Source organism: Toxotes jaculatrix, chromosome 11, assembly GCF_017976425.1.
Source record: "Toxotes jaculatrix isolate fToxJac2 chromosome 11, fToxJac2.pri, whole genome shotgun sequence".
Taxonomy (NCBI): Eukaryota; Metazoa; Chordata; class Actinopteri; family Toxotidae; genus Toxotes; species Toxotes jaculatrix.
Window position 1 is genome coordinate 5274507 of NC_054404.1, and position 17870 is coordinate 5292376.

Here is a 17870-nt window from a genome sequence, read left to right on the forward strand (position 1 = left end):
GAGAGTGAGGGTGAGAGAGACAATGAGAAACTCTAAATGTCTCCGGTCAAGAAAGAATATTTGTGGCTCCTTTAAAGTGACTGTAATCTCGATTCCAATCAAATACGCTCGAGAGGGAGAATGAGAACCAGATAGGGGGGGGGAGAGGGGGGGGGGGGGTGGCTGATGAGAGAGAGATGAGATTAGACGAAGCTAGCTTATCAGTGTGTATTAAGTCCACTGCTGTATCAATGACAGCCGCTCTGGACTTGTTCAAACCCTTGAACCAGCAGTGTGCGTTTAAAAGGATGAGCTGCCAAGTTACAGTGCATCTCCATTTGGGCTTATTGTGTAAATGTGTGTGTGTGTGTGTGTGTGTGTGTGTGTGTGTGTGGCATTATGTGTCAAGTCCACATGGCGTGTCCACAACAATGGTGCAAGATCTCCTACAGCAGATGTCTGAGATTATTAGTTGTTTGTCTTATTTGATTAGAGATTAATTGCCCTTCATCGTACTCTTTTCTTCCTCCCTCCCTTTACTCAGTTCCCTTTTCTTTTCCTACCTTCCCAGCACTAGTGAGAGCTGTTGGAGCCGTTTTAGCTCTGTGTTGTTACAAGATTTTTGTATCCATCCATTAAAAATGTCCCTTTTTAATGGGTGTTATGCATCTTTCCACATTTTTTCTGTCCCCATTCTCTCCTATTTTTTCTTCCTCCCTGCTGTTTTTCTTCTTTCCTCACCTCTGTATTTCTTTCCTTCCTTTTCCTTTCAGGAGGTTAAGTTACCCTATCTCTCTTTTTCACCTCTACCTTCAACTTTCTTCTCCTCTTATCTCGAGCACCCATCTGTCCATCCATCTAACCCATCCATCCATGAGGGAGGAATGATCAGATCTGAGGCCGGAGGAGGTGACCCTGGTGCGGCCTTATGTCACTTCCTCCTCATGTCTCCATCATGGGTCCAACACATTTGTATTCCACAAGAGAAGTAATTAATCTTTGACCTCCCTTGTGTGTTTGGTAATTAAGTGGGGGAGGCAAATGGAGGGAGAGTGTGCGAGACATGGAAAAAGAGGCAGTGAACTTGGACGGGTGGAGGGTGTAGAAGGAAATTGAGAAAAGGCAATGAAAGTGAATGTGATAGGGTTGGGATATGGTAAAGCCACTTAAACTCACTGAATACAGCTTTATCTTTGTTGATTACAGTTTAATCAGTAAAGATAAGATGACATAAGTCATGGTGTACTCTACACTGAATAAGGCTCAGTCTGCACTATGACCACAATCCCTACTTTAGCCGAGCACCTCACTTCTTCATTGGTGTACACAGCACAAAGAAACATCTCACTGTGTGAACATCACACAGTAACACACAGTCACATGCTGTGGCTTGTTTTAACTGTGTTTAATTATGAAAAATTACACATCATTTCTCTTGGGAAAAACAAAATTTGCCTCGTGTTTTCAGGCGTTGCAACAAGGTTATTTGGTGCCACACAAGTTGGCGATGTTCTAACTTTGCCAAATTGACTGAGCCAAAAGAGAAACTACTCCAGGTTCAAATAAACATTTAAAAAAACATGCTGGGTGTGAATGAGTCTTGGTGCAATGTAGTAAAGCCCAGACAATGGGAGCTGGTGGTAATGATCGCAGATGTAATTGACTGATCCCAGCTCCCTGTAGCTCCAACCAAACTTCTATCACTACATGCTGTCTTTGTTGTTGACTCACGAATACTACACACTATGTATTATATACTAACCTTCATCATATATTAGTTTAAGGAAATGAATGTACTTGACTGTATCAACACACCTTCATTTTTAACTCCCTCAGCATGCACTTGATTTGCCTCATCATTAACCTCATTGCATGTTTTCTCTCCTCCTTCCTTGCTCTCATTCCCATCCTCAGTAAACAAAGAGAGCACAGAGAGATGATGGCGAGTCACTTGTTTCACAGCTGGATGTCTGACTACCCAATCACCTGCCACTTTGATCTGTAAACATCCAATCGGCTCTTCATCTCAGGCACTTTGAACTCCTGCAATCCAATCAGCTTCAGGTTTAAAGCCCCTGAAAAACCAATCAGCCTGCAGTTTGATGTGGTTTTGAATGTGATTTGGGTTGTCAACTGTGTGTTTGTGTTTGTGTGTGTTACAGTTGTTCTTTTGCAGTTTGCAGGCATGTAAGCATTTTGAAACCCTGGCGTGTTCCTTTCTCTGTGTTAATACAATGTCATGAAGCTGCGTGTGTGTGTGTGTGTGTGTGTGTGTGTGTGAGAGAGAGAGAGAGAGAGAGAGAGAGAAAGTGTCGCACAATAAAAGCTTCTTCTTCAGTGGAAACTGCACTGACTGCCTTTTTACTGTCTTTACCACACACACACACTTGCAAACACACACACAGCACTCTGTCAGCCTAGACAAGCTAATCCCAGATAAGAGAGTGAAGACAGGCCTTTTCATTATCAGCTCGCCAACAAAGGCAAGCTGACAGGCTGGCTAACTAAAGCGAAAACAAACGCACATACACCCACACACGCAGGATAAAGTTACTTGAAGGTGCTAAAGTGATTGAGCAGGCTATAGACAAACAGTGCTCTAATAGGAACCCAGTTTCAAAGATGGCAGCAGTGACTTCTTGTCCAACTATGCATTCACAGTGATTATCTGGACTGTTTTCATACAAACAAATAAATGTTGACAGGGATTTGCTCCTTAGCTTAGCTTACCTTATAAGCTAAGCTAAACTAACCAGCTAATGGCTGTACACTTATATTTACTGGACAGATATAAGAATGGTATAAAACTTCTCATCTAACTCTTGGCTAGAAAGTGAATAATATTCACTGAAGTAGTTCACTAAGGTGTATGGAAATAAAACTTTGCATTTTCCATTCTGAACACCTCGTCTGAAGCTCTTTTGCAGGTAAAATCCACAGGAAGTTGTATGTTGGAGTACAGAATTAACAGAAAAAAGAGCACCAACTACAGAAACTCAGACATCAACAGTAAATTCGGGAGATGAGAGACTAACTGTTGGGCTAAAAGGTGAATTGTGAAGCAGAAACACCACCAGAAACAGTGAGAGGTTGTAAAGTAGTGCACTCTCTGTTTCCCCTCTTCTCCTATCGGTGAGCTGCAGTAATGTTATCCTGCCTCCAGAGGGCAAGTTACCACTAATAACCAATCAAGTGAGAAGATTCTGCAGTGAAACAGAAACACTGCCTCTTTCTCTTTTCTTACTTTCCTGTTTCTACAGTGACTGTTCTCTTTTCTGTCAGCCGCTCTCTCTTTAGCCACCTTGCTTTTTGCATGAATTGTTTCTATCTCTTGTTCTTTTTCTCAGCCTCCTAAAACTTTTTTTTTCTATTCCATGCATAATATCTCTTCATGCATGAATTCTCTTTTTCACCACTGTGCATGCCTCTCAGTGGCTTTCTTGTGCATGCTCTCTCTCCTTCTCCGTCAGTCACTGTTTGCATAATACATGCTCTGTCTCTCACACCGGGTTTCCTTATCTCTCAGTCATTCTCAGACATTAACGCCATCTTGGCTTATAAGAGATCTTGACAGTGACAAGACATTAGTGTTAAATATTCCCACCTCTCTCTAGCCCTGTCGGTCTCACATTAACACACATGCAAGCACATTCTTGTCTTTGTGGGGGCTGAAATACACACAATCGCTCCCACAGTTGCTCTCAACATAATCTCCCATCTGGTCAGTGTTTGTCTGCCCAAACCATCAAACCAAGCCAGTCCACTTTCCAGTAACCATTAAAAACCATAAGTGCGCGCACACACACATACACACACGCACACACACACTTGACTCCATGGAACCATGAAATCACCCCACTTCATTTTTCTCAGAGACGACCATTATTCAGTGCAATTGCCATCGTTATAGAAGCAAACCACACATGCACACGCATTCAACATGAGATTTCTGATATTTTTAGTTATATTGATCATCAGGAGACAGAGCACAGGGCCACACAGAACTCAATAAAACTGCAGCTGTTTATACTAAAAAACATTTATATGACACACACCCTCACACACACACATTTGCTTCTTCAAACCACCTCAGATGACGCCAGTTAAATTCAGAGCTGAACGTCTGGACCATAAAATTGATAAACACGCACACATACATGTCCGTTGGCCTTACCTGCGCTCACAGTGATGGCTTCTATGAATTGGTCTCTCCAGCTGTTGGTTCCAACCAGCAGAGCCAGGTTGGTCTTCTTTATCAGCTTGTCCACTGTGTTCTGCCAAAGGACAGGTGGATAATAATGGTTAGACATCAGCCTGTTCACTGAGTATTCAAGATGCCTTTTCATTTGTGAGTATCAGCCGTTTGCCATTTATTTGGCAGGAGAAATCTGCTGGATTGCTTTATGGCGTAAAACAAGAAACTGTCCATTCAGAGCATCATTCCATCCAGTGCAAATCTCTGGATGTATTTTTCATACTTTTATATGCATTTCCCAAAATTCAGCCAGATGTGTGGTATATTTTGAAACTGTGATCTCCAATAGAACTGAAAATAAAAGTTCTGTGGGTTTGAATGTTTGGCTGCACAGTATGAGTATGTAATCGCAGACTTGCTGGGGAATGAGGCTTAGGAGTTAAGAACACATTAATTAAACATTACTTAACTTTTCATTCACCTTTACATACACCTGTGCAATTAAAAGGACAAAACATATGAACGGCATTTCTGCCATTTCTTTCTTTCCATGTTTCTTCCCAAACTCCTTCTGTCATTGCTCCATTTTTTCTTTCTTCCTACCCTCTCCCTTTGTTTCCTTCCTTGTCTCCTTCATTTCTGGTATTTATATGTCTTTGTTGTTTTCCTCAAAAGAGGGAAGCTATGACAGATTGAGATAACACTTTCTCTCTCTCTCTCTCTCTCTCTCTCTCTCTCACACACACACACACACACACACACACACACACACACACACACACACACACACACACACACACACACACACACACAGAGAGAGAGACACACATCATACTCTAATTAGCCAAGCGGAGGGGATTGCTCTCTCCTTTTCTCTCCACTTCAGAGGGAAACTGGGATGCTAATTGTATTGAATGGAGCTTAGGGGTGTAAATAGGGCCTCACTGCCTCTGTGGAGACACACACATGTACACACACACACAACCAGCTTTACTCTGCCTGCTGTATGTGGAGTGTTTATTTAACTGTACTCAGAATAACGTCTTCTCATTCTGTGTTACGCTGTTATTTTTACCTCTCTGCTTTCGTCTCCATTTCCTCCCTCATTACTTTAGACTCAGATGGTCTGGTGCGGGCCTGTGTTTCTGCAGAAGTGCACACACGAAGCTCTTAAGGTTTTCTGTCACCAGTATGTGGTACAATAAGCCCGGGTGATGACCCCGCTGAGGGCGACAAGTGACCACTGACCTGACGCTTACCCATAATTCATGGCACTAAGATAAATCTCTTTTTTTCCCTCTCTCCCCTTCAGTGTATGGATGGACCCAAAAACCCAATGCCTGTGGCCTCGGCTGTCACCGGCATTGGGGGAAAAACAACAAAGAAACAAGATTCCATCTGAGATAAGTCACAGACACAAGAGTTGTCACAAAAACACACAGGCTCACTCCACACACATATACACACACACACATACACACGGTCAGTCCGTATGTTGCTAATTAGCTACAGCCACTGTCTCTACAGTTGGTACATTGGCTGTCCAGGGCAAATAAACAAGGGCTGCAAAAACAGGTCCAGCTGTCAAGTTAGAGCAAATAATCCAAGACAAAAAAAATTAGTTTTGTGTTCAGTCTGAACACACCTCAGATGTGAAGGGAAAACTCTATACACTAACACACTCTTGAAGATATATTTTCTTCCTAGTACCAGTGCTATTTATGGATTGATTGACAACCATCTATACCATCACTGGTGATCACTGAAGTAATAAGATCTTGAACAACACTTCATACTATACTGAGACTTTACAGTTAACAAGTGGTTTTGTTGTTTAAAGGAAATTCACTTTGAAAGGAAACGTTCAACTTCCAAGTAAATTTTCTACTAATACAACTTTGCTTTTTTCTTCTTCACTCTGTTATGTCAGACACTCACACTGTTACACTCCACTATCTGCCAATGGGCAGTACTTCAGATAGCTATAGGACTCCGTTCCACGCACGCACGCACGCACGCGCACACACACACTCACACACTAATATACAAAACTACTTGACAAAGTATTGCATCCTGTCAAGTGGTGAGCTATTGCTGGGTGTTATTAACTGTCTGTCTAGAGTGAGCATGTAGGTGGAGCGGCAGCAAGGAACATGCATTAGTACATGCACGCACGCACGCACGCACACACACACACACAAACACACACACACACACACACACACACAAAATGTAACACGGATGGTAATTACATCTGCGCTTGTCTTAAGAGTCTGTGTGGGAGATGGAGAGCAAGGAAAGGACGCACACACAATAATTACACAATTATTTCCTGTATGTAGGCTTGTGAGTGTGTGAGTCTATTGTGTGAAAGTGGTGATTTTGTGTTGATTCTGTCTGAGTCTTTTGATACATCAGTATTAGTCATTTAAAGCCATTTTTGCCATTGCTATGGCTATTTGTCAGTTGTAGAATGATGTGTGCTGTTTGTGATGCTTTAGCATACACCACTGGTGATTAATGATGGGAGTCCACTGTCTTGATCCTAATTACCTTTGTTCAAGGTCGTGCGTGAGACCTGTAGCTATTTTGTGGATTATTTTTAATACAGAAGCAGACAGGGCAGACTGCACCCCGCCATGGTCATATAACAACAATACAGAGAGCATCACAGTTTGGGAAATGGGCCTCCGTCCTGCATTATTTATATTAAAAAAGAAACTGGAGCCAGTGCACTGTCCTAAAACAATACTTGTCTTTGTCTTTTTTTGTGTTTTGGAGAGTAAATTTACCAAAATGTCATGAGAGGTTTTCAAACACACAGAGACATACCTGTGACAATCAATGTAGGCTGATTGAATAACCTCTAATCAGACCTACAGCTCTCATTCATTCATCTTACCATGTGACACACGTATACACAAACACACTTGCTGCCTTACCTTGAACTCATATGATTCCTCTATGATGACCTCCAGTTTGACATGGTCGCCCAGCATGGGGCGGCCCATCTCCGCGATGCGGCGCTCCTCTTCATCTTTTCCTGTCAGCGCCTCCTCTTCCTCCTCTTCTTCCTTTTGTTGCTCCTCTGAAAACACAACAGGACAACAACAAACAGCAGCGTCAGAACAGTAGAGCAGCAGGACCGTCAGATTTGGGTGATGGCGAAGGTGTTGGGGATCAATTGAACAGATACACCAGCAAACAAAACCTACAAGGTTTACAGCTTAGAGCAAGTAGTTGAGTAGGAGACTCAAAATCATATGTGACATCTCGTTATCATTCAGCAGAATCAGACTGGTGGCACCTGAGACATCTGTGTTAAAAATGTGGAGACTTGCTGTACATCAGCCCTACTGAGACAGTAACTGTCAATTTGTGTCAAGAATTATGGACTCAGCACTGTGTGAATTTTAAATTTTTATGTGTAGTGACAGCACCTTATCTGGCTGCTGTAGTTGGAGCACAATGCTGAAAACTCAAACCTCTTTCTTTAATAAATACAATATAAACAAAGCATTAACATTTAGGATTACAGGTTTTGGGGGATTTGTTTACTTTTTTTTTTTATCTTATTGCTTATTTTGCACAGTAATTTCCCTCCCAGCTGAAAGAAAATAATTTTTTTTTAAATGAACTGAACACACTGATTCAAATCAGCGAACTGATTTTTAATTTTCACCTCTGGCAACCACCTTTGGGTTTAATTTATATCTAGGTGTATCTGTGGTTTCAACTTATCTAATTAGGTTTACACTGTTCAGTAACTGCAGTAGCACTACTGGATGAAAATATACAGTTCCTCTTTCACTACATTATTTCTGTCTCTCTTCCTCACACAACACATCCCTCTTTTTTCCCTTTTCTTCTTTTCTCTATAGTGTATATCAATAATTAAGATTCACTGTAGACCCTGAACTCAATGCTAGGATCAAAGAAAGAAAGAGAGAGAGAGAGAGAGAGAGAGAGAGAGAGAGAGAGAGAGAGAGAGAGAGAGAGAGAGAGAGAGAGAGAGAAATACAGAGAGACAAAGAGAGAGAGAAAAGCCATGATCAAATTTTCCATGGGGGAACAGTTATCCATGCTATTGCCTTCCATTATAGCGCAGTGCATTGTGGGTCTGCACCAGCTCATTGGTCATTCGTTCCCCTCAGTTAAGCTACGGCGTGGAGCTTATAGGTCACTCACTCACACAAACGTGCATGCAAATTTCTGCCAGGACCACTTTCATCAAAACTGACTCCATCAGAAGCAGGAAGTACGGTTTCACGTCGTTGCTCCCAGTCTGACCACAAAGAACCAGAGAGACCAGTCAGAAATCTGTTAGCAAAATTCATTTTCTTCCACTTAGCTGCTGGTGTGGTCCTTACACTTCAACTACCACTGCTAATAACACACTTTCTCCCCATGGTTTGTAAGCTACAGTGCAAGCTTGTTGACTGTCTTTGTTCCCCTGCTCTGTAGCTAGCTGCTGTCAATCAAACACAGACACCTATGCTCCTCAAAAATGGCTCCTCAATTTCTAATACTTCCCCCAAAGCATTTTTTTCCTGTTAATAATATTTAACTATTAATAATAAATATAAAAATTCATTTCACTGCAAGAAAGAATTATTACTTGGATTTTCCACTAGACTTTTATCTGCTATCCATTAATATTTCAGTGAGAAATACAGTTTGGGGTAGCCTGCACATGGTTGAGGGCACTCTACCAGTTAAGCTTCTTCAAAACTGAGCTGATACATGTCACTCCATGTTTATACTGAACTCAGACCTTTCTACCCATTAAAGTACTGAAAGCCCCAATTCAAATGAACAGCATGTTTCAGTAGTTTGAAAATCATTTCATTAATTTCTCGCTGCTGGAAAGTAACAGTCCATTTTATTTTGGTCTGATTTATTTTGGAACTGTTGCTCAGCTCATGTTATGGAATAAAGTCTCTCAGGCAGGGCTGCTTCACCTAGTGAGATATCTTTGTTCTGTCATATTGAGCTCAAGCAGGCAACATGAGGCGGCCCAGAGTAAATACTTCAGGGTTGACACCCACTGTCATTGTCATTTGATTTTCTTCAGAATTTGTGCACTCTGTGCACATTACACTCATGCTGCTGCTGTTCTGTGCCTGTGTTACTGCTGATTGATGTGGAGGACAATGCAAATAACTATTTGAATATGATGGTGTGCACTGATGCAGCAGCTGGCGACAGCATGACGGGTTAAAACAGCGACCACCTGATTAGTCAGCAAAAAAAAAATCAGAAAGACAAAGTAAGCTTATTAATGACAATATTATAATCACAATCAAAAGCTATTTCAGAGCTTGAATATTATACCTGTTTTTTGCTTTACATATTGTACACAGATTGTGATTATGAAGCTTTCAAATTCTTCAGATGTGTTTTTGCTGGTTTGAAAACCGATTGAAAGACATTTTCACTGAAACTGGCTGCTGAGAGTTATATCTCACTCGCCGGGCGAGGTTGCCTTTGAGGTTTGCCACTTGAATTTACAATAAATTTGACTTACACACACACGCGCGCACACACACGCGCGCACACACACACACACCATTACACACTATGTACCTGTGATTTAATGAACTCAATTAACAGCCTGGACTAAACCTCATGCGGAATGAAAATGACCTGGCAGTATCCTTGTTAGCTACACTCCCTGTGTGTGTGCGTGTGTGTAAATGGACCTGACAGAGGTTGAATGGTGCAGGGTAAGATGCTGCTTGCTGTCAAAGCTACTCTCTGTACCATTTATCATTTTGATTTTTCCCCCTCTGGTGTCCTTCTCTCTTCTCCTTTGCAGCTCAATTCAATTAAATACAACTGAATGTGCTTTACAGCCGTGGCACACACAGAGAAATGTTGCTGAAGTGTCTCAATACACTGGGAATTCAGCATTAAAGGAGAATTCAATTAATTTTCAAATTGGATCCTTTTTTGAAATACATTTAAACCCAAAAATGTGTATATCTTTAAATAAGTGGACATGAAATACAAGGAGGATATATTCTACCCCTGCTCTGTTCCTAAATTTCGTCTCTTTGTTACATAACCGTTCCTTCCTCTTCCTTAATCTTTATTTTCCCTTTGATCTTCTGTCATTTCATCCTCTTCCTTCCTGCTTCTCAGAATTAAAACCTCTGATTTGTATTCCACTTTCTCTCTTCTCCTCCTTTCATTTCAAATGTGCTTCACTGAACCAACAAAAAGCTTTACTTATTACTTATTCAGTCAGAAAATGCTTGGTATTTTTATCGCGATCAAATTAGTTCAGGTGGGGACAATTGGTGGCAACACTTTTCATAATGTACTCTACCATCTTGTAAGGAGGATTATGTTTATGTTTCTTCTGTTTGAATTTGGGATAAGATGCACTGTCAAAAGAACCACTCGTGTATTCTTGGCAATAAATATGGATTCCTCTGCGGTCGGAAAACATGTCACATGGACCAGTTGTTTTCAAGCATTATTGGGCTCCTTAGAATCACGCCTTATTATAAAACTATAAAGTCATTGTACGGATTTACATTAAATTAAGGTATATGTGAATTTTCAGTTGTGACAATGTACAAACAGTGTGACAATGCACCAACTCAAAGGCAAAACTTTGGAAATGGAGTTACATTTTGTTGCACTTCAACACCTTAATATTTTTAGTTTTCTAACTTCTTTCATTTTTAAAGTGTGGTGCTCAGTTTGCCCTTGAACCCAATGAAATGTTGTGATAATGATTTGATTCAATACTGAAGCTTTTTTTGTTTTTTTGTTTTAGTTTAGGAAGTGCACTTGTGTCTTTGTCTGGATGAAATATAGGTCAGTATGCGCTGACAGGAGGTAGGATCTGTGCGTATGCAGTGTGTGTATGTGGGATTTCACACCTCGTCATGCTTTGATAGACTCCCGAGTTCCACAGAGGTGATGGAAGACGATAGGGAGAGGAGGGGAATGGGAGGAGGATGGGGGAGAGGCTCCATAGGTGGAGGAAAAATGGTAAAGGGAAAGGAAAGAAATACCCACCAATGGAGAGGAGGGGAGAGGAGTGGCGAGGAGAAGAGATGGTTTTTACACCCTGTCATGTTTGATGGATTCGGGTTCCATCAGAGGAGGCAGAGAAAGACGAAGGAAGAGTAAAAGGGGAGGGCAGGCATTTTTGCAACCTGTCAATGTATAAAGACAAGGGAAGAAACTTCTGCATGGTGTCAAGGAGCAGATGAACAGATGGGAGGAGAAAGCAGACAGGGAGGAGACAGGAGAAGACACGGTCTTTGACAGGATTTTAACAGTACAGCAGGAGACGAGACAAGGAGGAGGAGGTGGAAGAAGGAGCTGTTACACTGTCACACTTATGGAGAGTCCCATAGGAGGAAGAGGAGAAGAGCAGGAGGAGAGAGGAAAAGTGGAACTTTTAAAGACTTGACAGGCTTTTAACTAGTCGCTTCCATCCTCCGGGGAGGACAGATGGGAGGACAGGGAGGAAAGAGGAAGGTGGACAAGAAGAAGGGATGAGGACGAGAATCCACTCTAATCTAAAGTCTAATCAATTTAATCCTCTGTGCCATCATCTACTCGTTTCTTTGCTGCAGCAAATGACTATAATAATGTATTTAAACTGATGAAAAGAAACAAAACAACAGTGGCATTAATTTCCAAAGCTTATTAATCATTGCTAATGTGAAGGTTACTCATTTGTGTTTGCATTTTACTATAATAATAAGGAATTCATTTACGTTGTTTGGTGATTTGTTTAATGGCATTAACGATACTATCTGTCAACACCTCATTAATGTGTGTTACTAATGTTGTTGACTGCTGCACCATGTTTACAATAACAGAGGGTTCAATTAATTTGTACATTATAGAGCTGAAATAAACTGTATATACTAATGGATATACTAATTACAGAAAGACACCGGTGAGCACACACACGAGCGTACATCGACTGGCTTGATAAACAGAGCATCATGCCTCCAATTAATTTATGTTGTTTTGAAACAGTCTTAATTAATACCAGGGTTAATAATTATGGTTACTACTATGACATAACTAAACACACACACACACACACACAGGGCAGACAAAGGACATAAAGAAAAAGGAGGATGAGAGCGGAGGACATTACCGTCAGATAAAATCTGTCACATATATTCATACACAGATGGTACAGATGTGTACGTGTGGTCATATGTCGCAATGTATGTTACTCCACGAGTGTATACCGCATGTGTCTGTGCACGTTTGACCCTGTGTGCGTGTTAGGACATGGGGTCATCACCCTCTGCAGGGCGCATGTGTTTTCAGCTGGTTTCCCTCTCAGCACTGTTCCTTCCTCACGCTGCACTTTCTCCCACCCAGATGACTGACGGAGGTTCACAGGCTGCAGTGAACTCTCCTCTGCCTCCTGCTGTCCCGAGGCTTCTCTGGACCAAATCAAAAACCTGCAATATTGCAGGCTCTTCTGGAAACTTCTAAAGCCCCCAGTGAATACAGTTTTTACCTCCAGGAAAAAAAAAAAAAAAATCTCCTTCATGAAAGATGTGATTACCCAAAACACCTTCAGCTATGCACTTTCCTTCTTAAAAGAAGGGAAAAAAAACAGCCTACGTATCCTAAACAACACTGTCAGATGACTGAATATCTGTCTCCACCTGCAAATACTAAATATCAGGCTACACCTGCACAAACAAACCAAAGGTGGATGCAAGTTCACACCTGCTCCCCGGGAGGTTGTTGAAAGGTATTCTAGGACATAAAGGAAAACTCTGCCAGAAATAGCAAAATGATGAAATAGGTTAATGGAAAAGTAAATCATAAGCATTTTCATTCTCTCCTGAACAAATGAGAACTTGTAGCCGCTCTACGGTTAGATTTCACCACGGATTATCTGCAGGGAGGCAGATAGGGGTGGAAAGATTGGTTAAATTTATTAAAAAGATTATAAATATTATAATGCTCTGAGATAGCAGGGACTACTTTGCTACTGTACACTTGGTATATTTGTATAAGAAAAATTCGGCTGCTACCAGTAAAAGTTGTGCTAATCATTCACATCTTTCCTGTTCTCAGTAAAGTCAAACAGCAGCAAGATGAATTACTGAATTACATTCTTTTCCCTTTCCACCTTTCTGACTCTACAGTGTGTAACTTCTCAAATCCTTAAAGCAAATGTCAGATCTGGTGCTTGTTTAGTCGGTACATTAATCCTGTCAAACTGCTTTGCTTATAGTGGAACACAGCTAAATGAAACAACAACAACAAAAAAAAAAAAAAAAAAAAAAGAAGAAGAAGAAGAAGAAGAAGAAGAAGAAGAAGAAGAAGAAGAAGAAGAAGAAGAAGAAGAAGAAGAAGAAAAAACAGGAAAAGAATATCAGGCTTTTATCTCTTTGAAGTACCGATCTGAAAGAAGATGAAACGAGACCTTACTGGATTCCAATAAGAAAAGCTGACTCTGTTCTCTCTGTCCTACGTTCCCTGAATCTTAAAGCTGCTTTCTGGAATTAATATCTCAAGGCACACTTCACACATTAATCAACATTAGAGAGCAAACGTGCCTCCTCTGGCTGGTTTTCAGCTGCCGTCTCTGGGGCAGGATGCTTAAAAGCCTATTTGAAATATGTTGATTTGCGCCAAAAGTGCATCGAGAAAAATCAATTCTGCATTCCAGCGTCTCTCTGCAAGGCCTCTCTGTGTGAGAAGAGTTAATTTACTGCGAGCACAGTGTCAGTAAACACTAATACAAAACTAGTGGTGGAAGCATGAAAAACCAAATCTCAGTTAGAATACAGGCTGTCATTATGTCTGTATACTTTTAAATGATGTGATTTCAGTATTTGACCAGTTGACTAGTTTGTGAAACCGCTAGGTCCCACTAGGTACAGATTTAAATACCTCTGACATACAAGGTACACTTGTTGTGTCTAATTTAATAAAGTGTTGTTCTACATCTAAACATCTATTTTTTTGAGGTATTGTTTTTCTTAAGTATCGTTTACAAATGTACCAGAATAACATTTCTATAAATAATTTGTCCAAATTGACTGTTGAGAAACATGTTACCTTTGAAAGTTACTACTACAGATATTTGATAGCGTTTAGTTTGAAAATGATCCTGTATTTTGATCAGCTGTTTTGTCTATGAAAATAAATTAAGAGTCACATTTTACAAAACAAAATCCCAAGAGCTGAAAATTTTTACCACAATGACACAAATAGTTTCCCCCAAATACAAGACTCTGACCTAGTGAGGGTGTATCTTGAAATCTTGAGCACACATAGACATGCAGATGACAGAGATGTGTGCACACAAGCAAGCAGTGTGATGATGAGTATGTATAGATACATGTCCAAAAATACACAACGCACAGATACACATTTACACGGACACACGCAGTCATGGCCCGGGGCTGCTAAGATCTTCGTAGGGCTAATTTAGCACAGAGAGAACCACAACATGAGTTCATAAAACACAGTCATTAAACATACACCGTAGCCCTTACACTGTGCATGTGTGTGGTTGTGTGTATGTGTGCGTCCCGGAGGTGTGTTTGATCTCCTGACTGTGATAATGTGATATCCAGCCCTTGTCTTTGATCCCCTCATCACTATAAACACTGCTGATGCCTGGTAAACACATGCTGCCATTAACACACTGATAGCACTGCTCTGTCAGAGTGCATCTGTGTGTGTGTGTGTGTGTGTGTGTGCGTGTGTGTGTGTGTGTGTGTGTGTGTGTCGGATAGAAACAGAGAAAGGGATAGAGCTGCTTTTAATGAGTGGTAAAGTGAGTTTAAGGACATAAAACCCCCACTTAGATGACAACCTGAAAACAGTGTGTTGGGCTGATTTACCTCCAACTACAACCTGTTTCCACCTCACATTAACGTGTATTTTGTTTGTGGGTCATTTCAGTTTTTTTTTCCCCCTTCTTTTTAACATAAACTGCAATTTGCCTCAGAGTGAATAAAAAAAAATAAATGTTATTATGCTAAACGCACATTTCTTTGTGTGTGTATTTGTAAGGCAGTGAATAACAAGCGGAAAATCCCCTGAGTTTTTACAACTCTGTATTACATTAGATCCTAACAGAAAAGGAGGGAGATGAGTAGCTCGAACGAGATAATGGATGAACACAGTGGAAAACTGACACTGACTGAGGACACCGCACACACGCCAGACACCACACACACACTCCACTGAAGATGCTGTAGCAGCTTCAAACAATGATCCCCCACATCACCAGATGTGCATCTTTGCATTTAAATTAAAACCATTGTAAAATCAATAAATCAATATATAATATACGGCAAAGAAATGAGACAACGGAGACCTGCTCAGAGTAAAAGGCAGATCTGCTACTTCTCTTGCTTCACAGTTTTTGTTATGTTTAGGCGAGAAAGAAAGAGATTGCGGTTCCGGTTAAAATAAGTACTTTCTTAAGGTTTGTATTACGTCACCTGACTTCCTCCTTTGCTCCTATCATTTCATGATCTCAGAAGAAAATCCTGTTGTGCAACAATGCAGTTTTTTGGATGTTGTCTCAATTCTTTATGTTGTTAATATTCTTTCTTTTTCTGTAGGTATGTTACCTCAAAGAAAATATTCCCGACAGAATTGTATAAAACCCACAATACCCACAACACCGTTGGTAACAGCATTAGCTTTTTGTTATGACAGTGTTTTTCTTATGCCATTTGCTGAAATCTCTGCATCGTGTTGTGCTGTGGGTCTTTATTGCTTCCTTATTGTCCCATGGGATGCGGGCCATTCTTTAGTGCCATCAAGGGAAGTTACTTGCCCGTGGATGCTATTCACATCATAACCACATCAAACACCTGCAGAGAACAGATCTCAAAGCATGAAAAGCTCTTGGCTAGATGAGGGGGAATCAAGAGAAGAGGGCAGAGGAGAAGGAAGAGGAGAATAAAGGAGAGGACAGGTGTGATTCCCACTGAGTTTTGTGTACAGACGTCTGAGGAGAAGCAGAGGAGGCAAAGTAGAAAAAAAAAAAGAAGGAAAAACTGAGAAGTACAGAAGGGAGCAGCAGAATCGCTCCAGTGTGTGTTTAACCTGAATCCCAAATCAACAGGCCAGTTAAAATATGAGCGGCTAGGGAGCAGCTCTGCGTTTTGTCACTTTAGAAATATGGTAGTACAACTGATGCTTTGATTTTATTTCCTGTAGTGTTGCCAGCTGTAAAGTGCTTTTGTCTTGCCAATTGTAAAGTGTTCTTGTCTGTGCTATCGTACTAGGCTTTGCATAAAATAAATATGATTCATAAAAATAGTCTGTTTTTTGGAGATTTGTGCAATTTCTGCTGTGCTTCCCAGAGCTCGCCTGTCAGTCAAACGTGCTGTTTTTCCTGGATTTTTCTGTTTGGGCTTCTGTAGGTGGTACTCTTCACTGTGTCCCAGTCCTACACTACATAACAACTACATGCAGTAAATACTATACTATGCTTTGTACTGCAGTGTGGAATTGGGACACACCTACACTTTGTGCAGAATTTGGGAAAATTATCACAGCAACTTTATTAAGAAAAGTAAAATCTTTTCACTTTGGTGTGAATCAGTGTTAGACTGGACTTTAGGCCTGTTGATTCAGGATCCACTAAAGCCTCATGAAGTGTGCTCTCATTGCTGATTGGCTGTCACACCTGTCCGTTCCTCACCGCTGCGTCTCCATTGGGGGGTTTCAAGCAGAATGTAGAAGGAGGACTGCTTATTGTACTCCTCCCGGTCTAAGATCCTAAGGGTTATGGTCTTCCTGTATGGGACACACACGTACACAGACACACATAGAGGGAGGTGGTAAATGCATGCATGGTAAACAAACAACATGGCAAGGTGTGTGCACAAAAACAACAACAACAAAAAAAACACACACACACACACACACGCACACACAAAGTGGAGTGGTGGATGTGGTGAGATGAGGTGATCCACATCCTGCTGCATGTTCACTGTCATGAATCTAGTCTGAATCTCCTCCTGTGTGCCTCCATGTGTTGACAACATGAGAACATGCAGCCACTGCAAAATGGCGGACGGGCTGGGGTCAAGGGGTCACAGGGTACGAGGCTCACCCCCCTCCTGACCTTTGGTGTCGTTGCTCTCCACCAGGCGAGGCTCCCCGATCTCTATGTAGAAGGCTTTGTTCTTCTCATACTCCTCGTCGTCGATTATTTTCACCTTGATGGTTTTACTGAGGAGGAGGAGAAGGGGCAGGAAGGCAAAGAGGAGGAGGGAAGGAGAGAAGGCAGAAAAGTGAGGAAAGAACAGGCTGGAAACTGGAAAACAAAGAAACCAGAAAAGAGCAGCATTTGGTTTTCCCACAAGCAATGAAAGTGTTGTTTTTTGTTTTTTTTTCAGTTTCAATTTCTGCTGGAATGTGTGGTTGTCAGGTAACACACAGAAAGTCATTTTATTCAGTAAGAGGCTGTTCTTCAGGCTGTTTTTCCCTTCAAGACTGGGAAGTTTTTCTATTTTCACCTCATCTAAACATAACATCTGATGTCAGATTAATTGTTGATGTTATCTGAACAGCTCACATCAGTCTGACAAGACTGATCTGATAAACTCTTCACACTGCCAGCCTGTGGTCCCGATCAAGGCTCAGTTCAATCGTCTGCTCCAGCCTCATATCAGGTCTTTGGAAAAAAAAAAAAAAAGCTCTTTAATGTCAAATA

General features: G+C 41.1%; 1 protein-coding gene across 2 annotated transcripts in view; it reads right to left on the reverse strand.

Moving 5' to 3' along the window:
• slc8a1b (solute carrier family 8 member 1b) overlaps nt 1–17870 on the reverse strand; it is a 127155-nt gene that overhangs the window by 18195 nt on the left and 91090 nt on the right. Inside the window, exons 5-7 of one of the 2 annotated variants that reach the window (XM_041049480.1) lie at nt 16854–16948; nt 7117–7262; nt 4154–4253 (exon numbers count right to left, since the gene is read on the reverse strand). In XM_041049480.1, coding sequence (XP_040905414.1) covers nt 4154–4253; nt 7117–7262; nt 16854–16948 — 341 coding nt within the window. Of the gene's footprint in view, nt 1–4153; nt 4254–7116; nt 7263–16838; nt 16949–17870 lie in introns of both variants that reach the window. The other variant, XM_041049479.1, reaches the window with a different exon arrangement.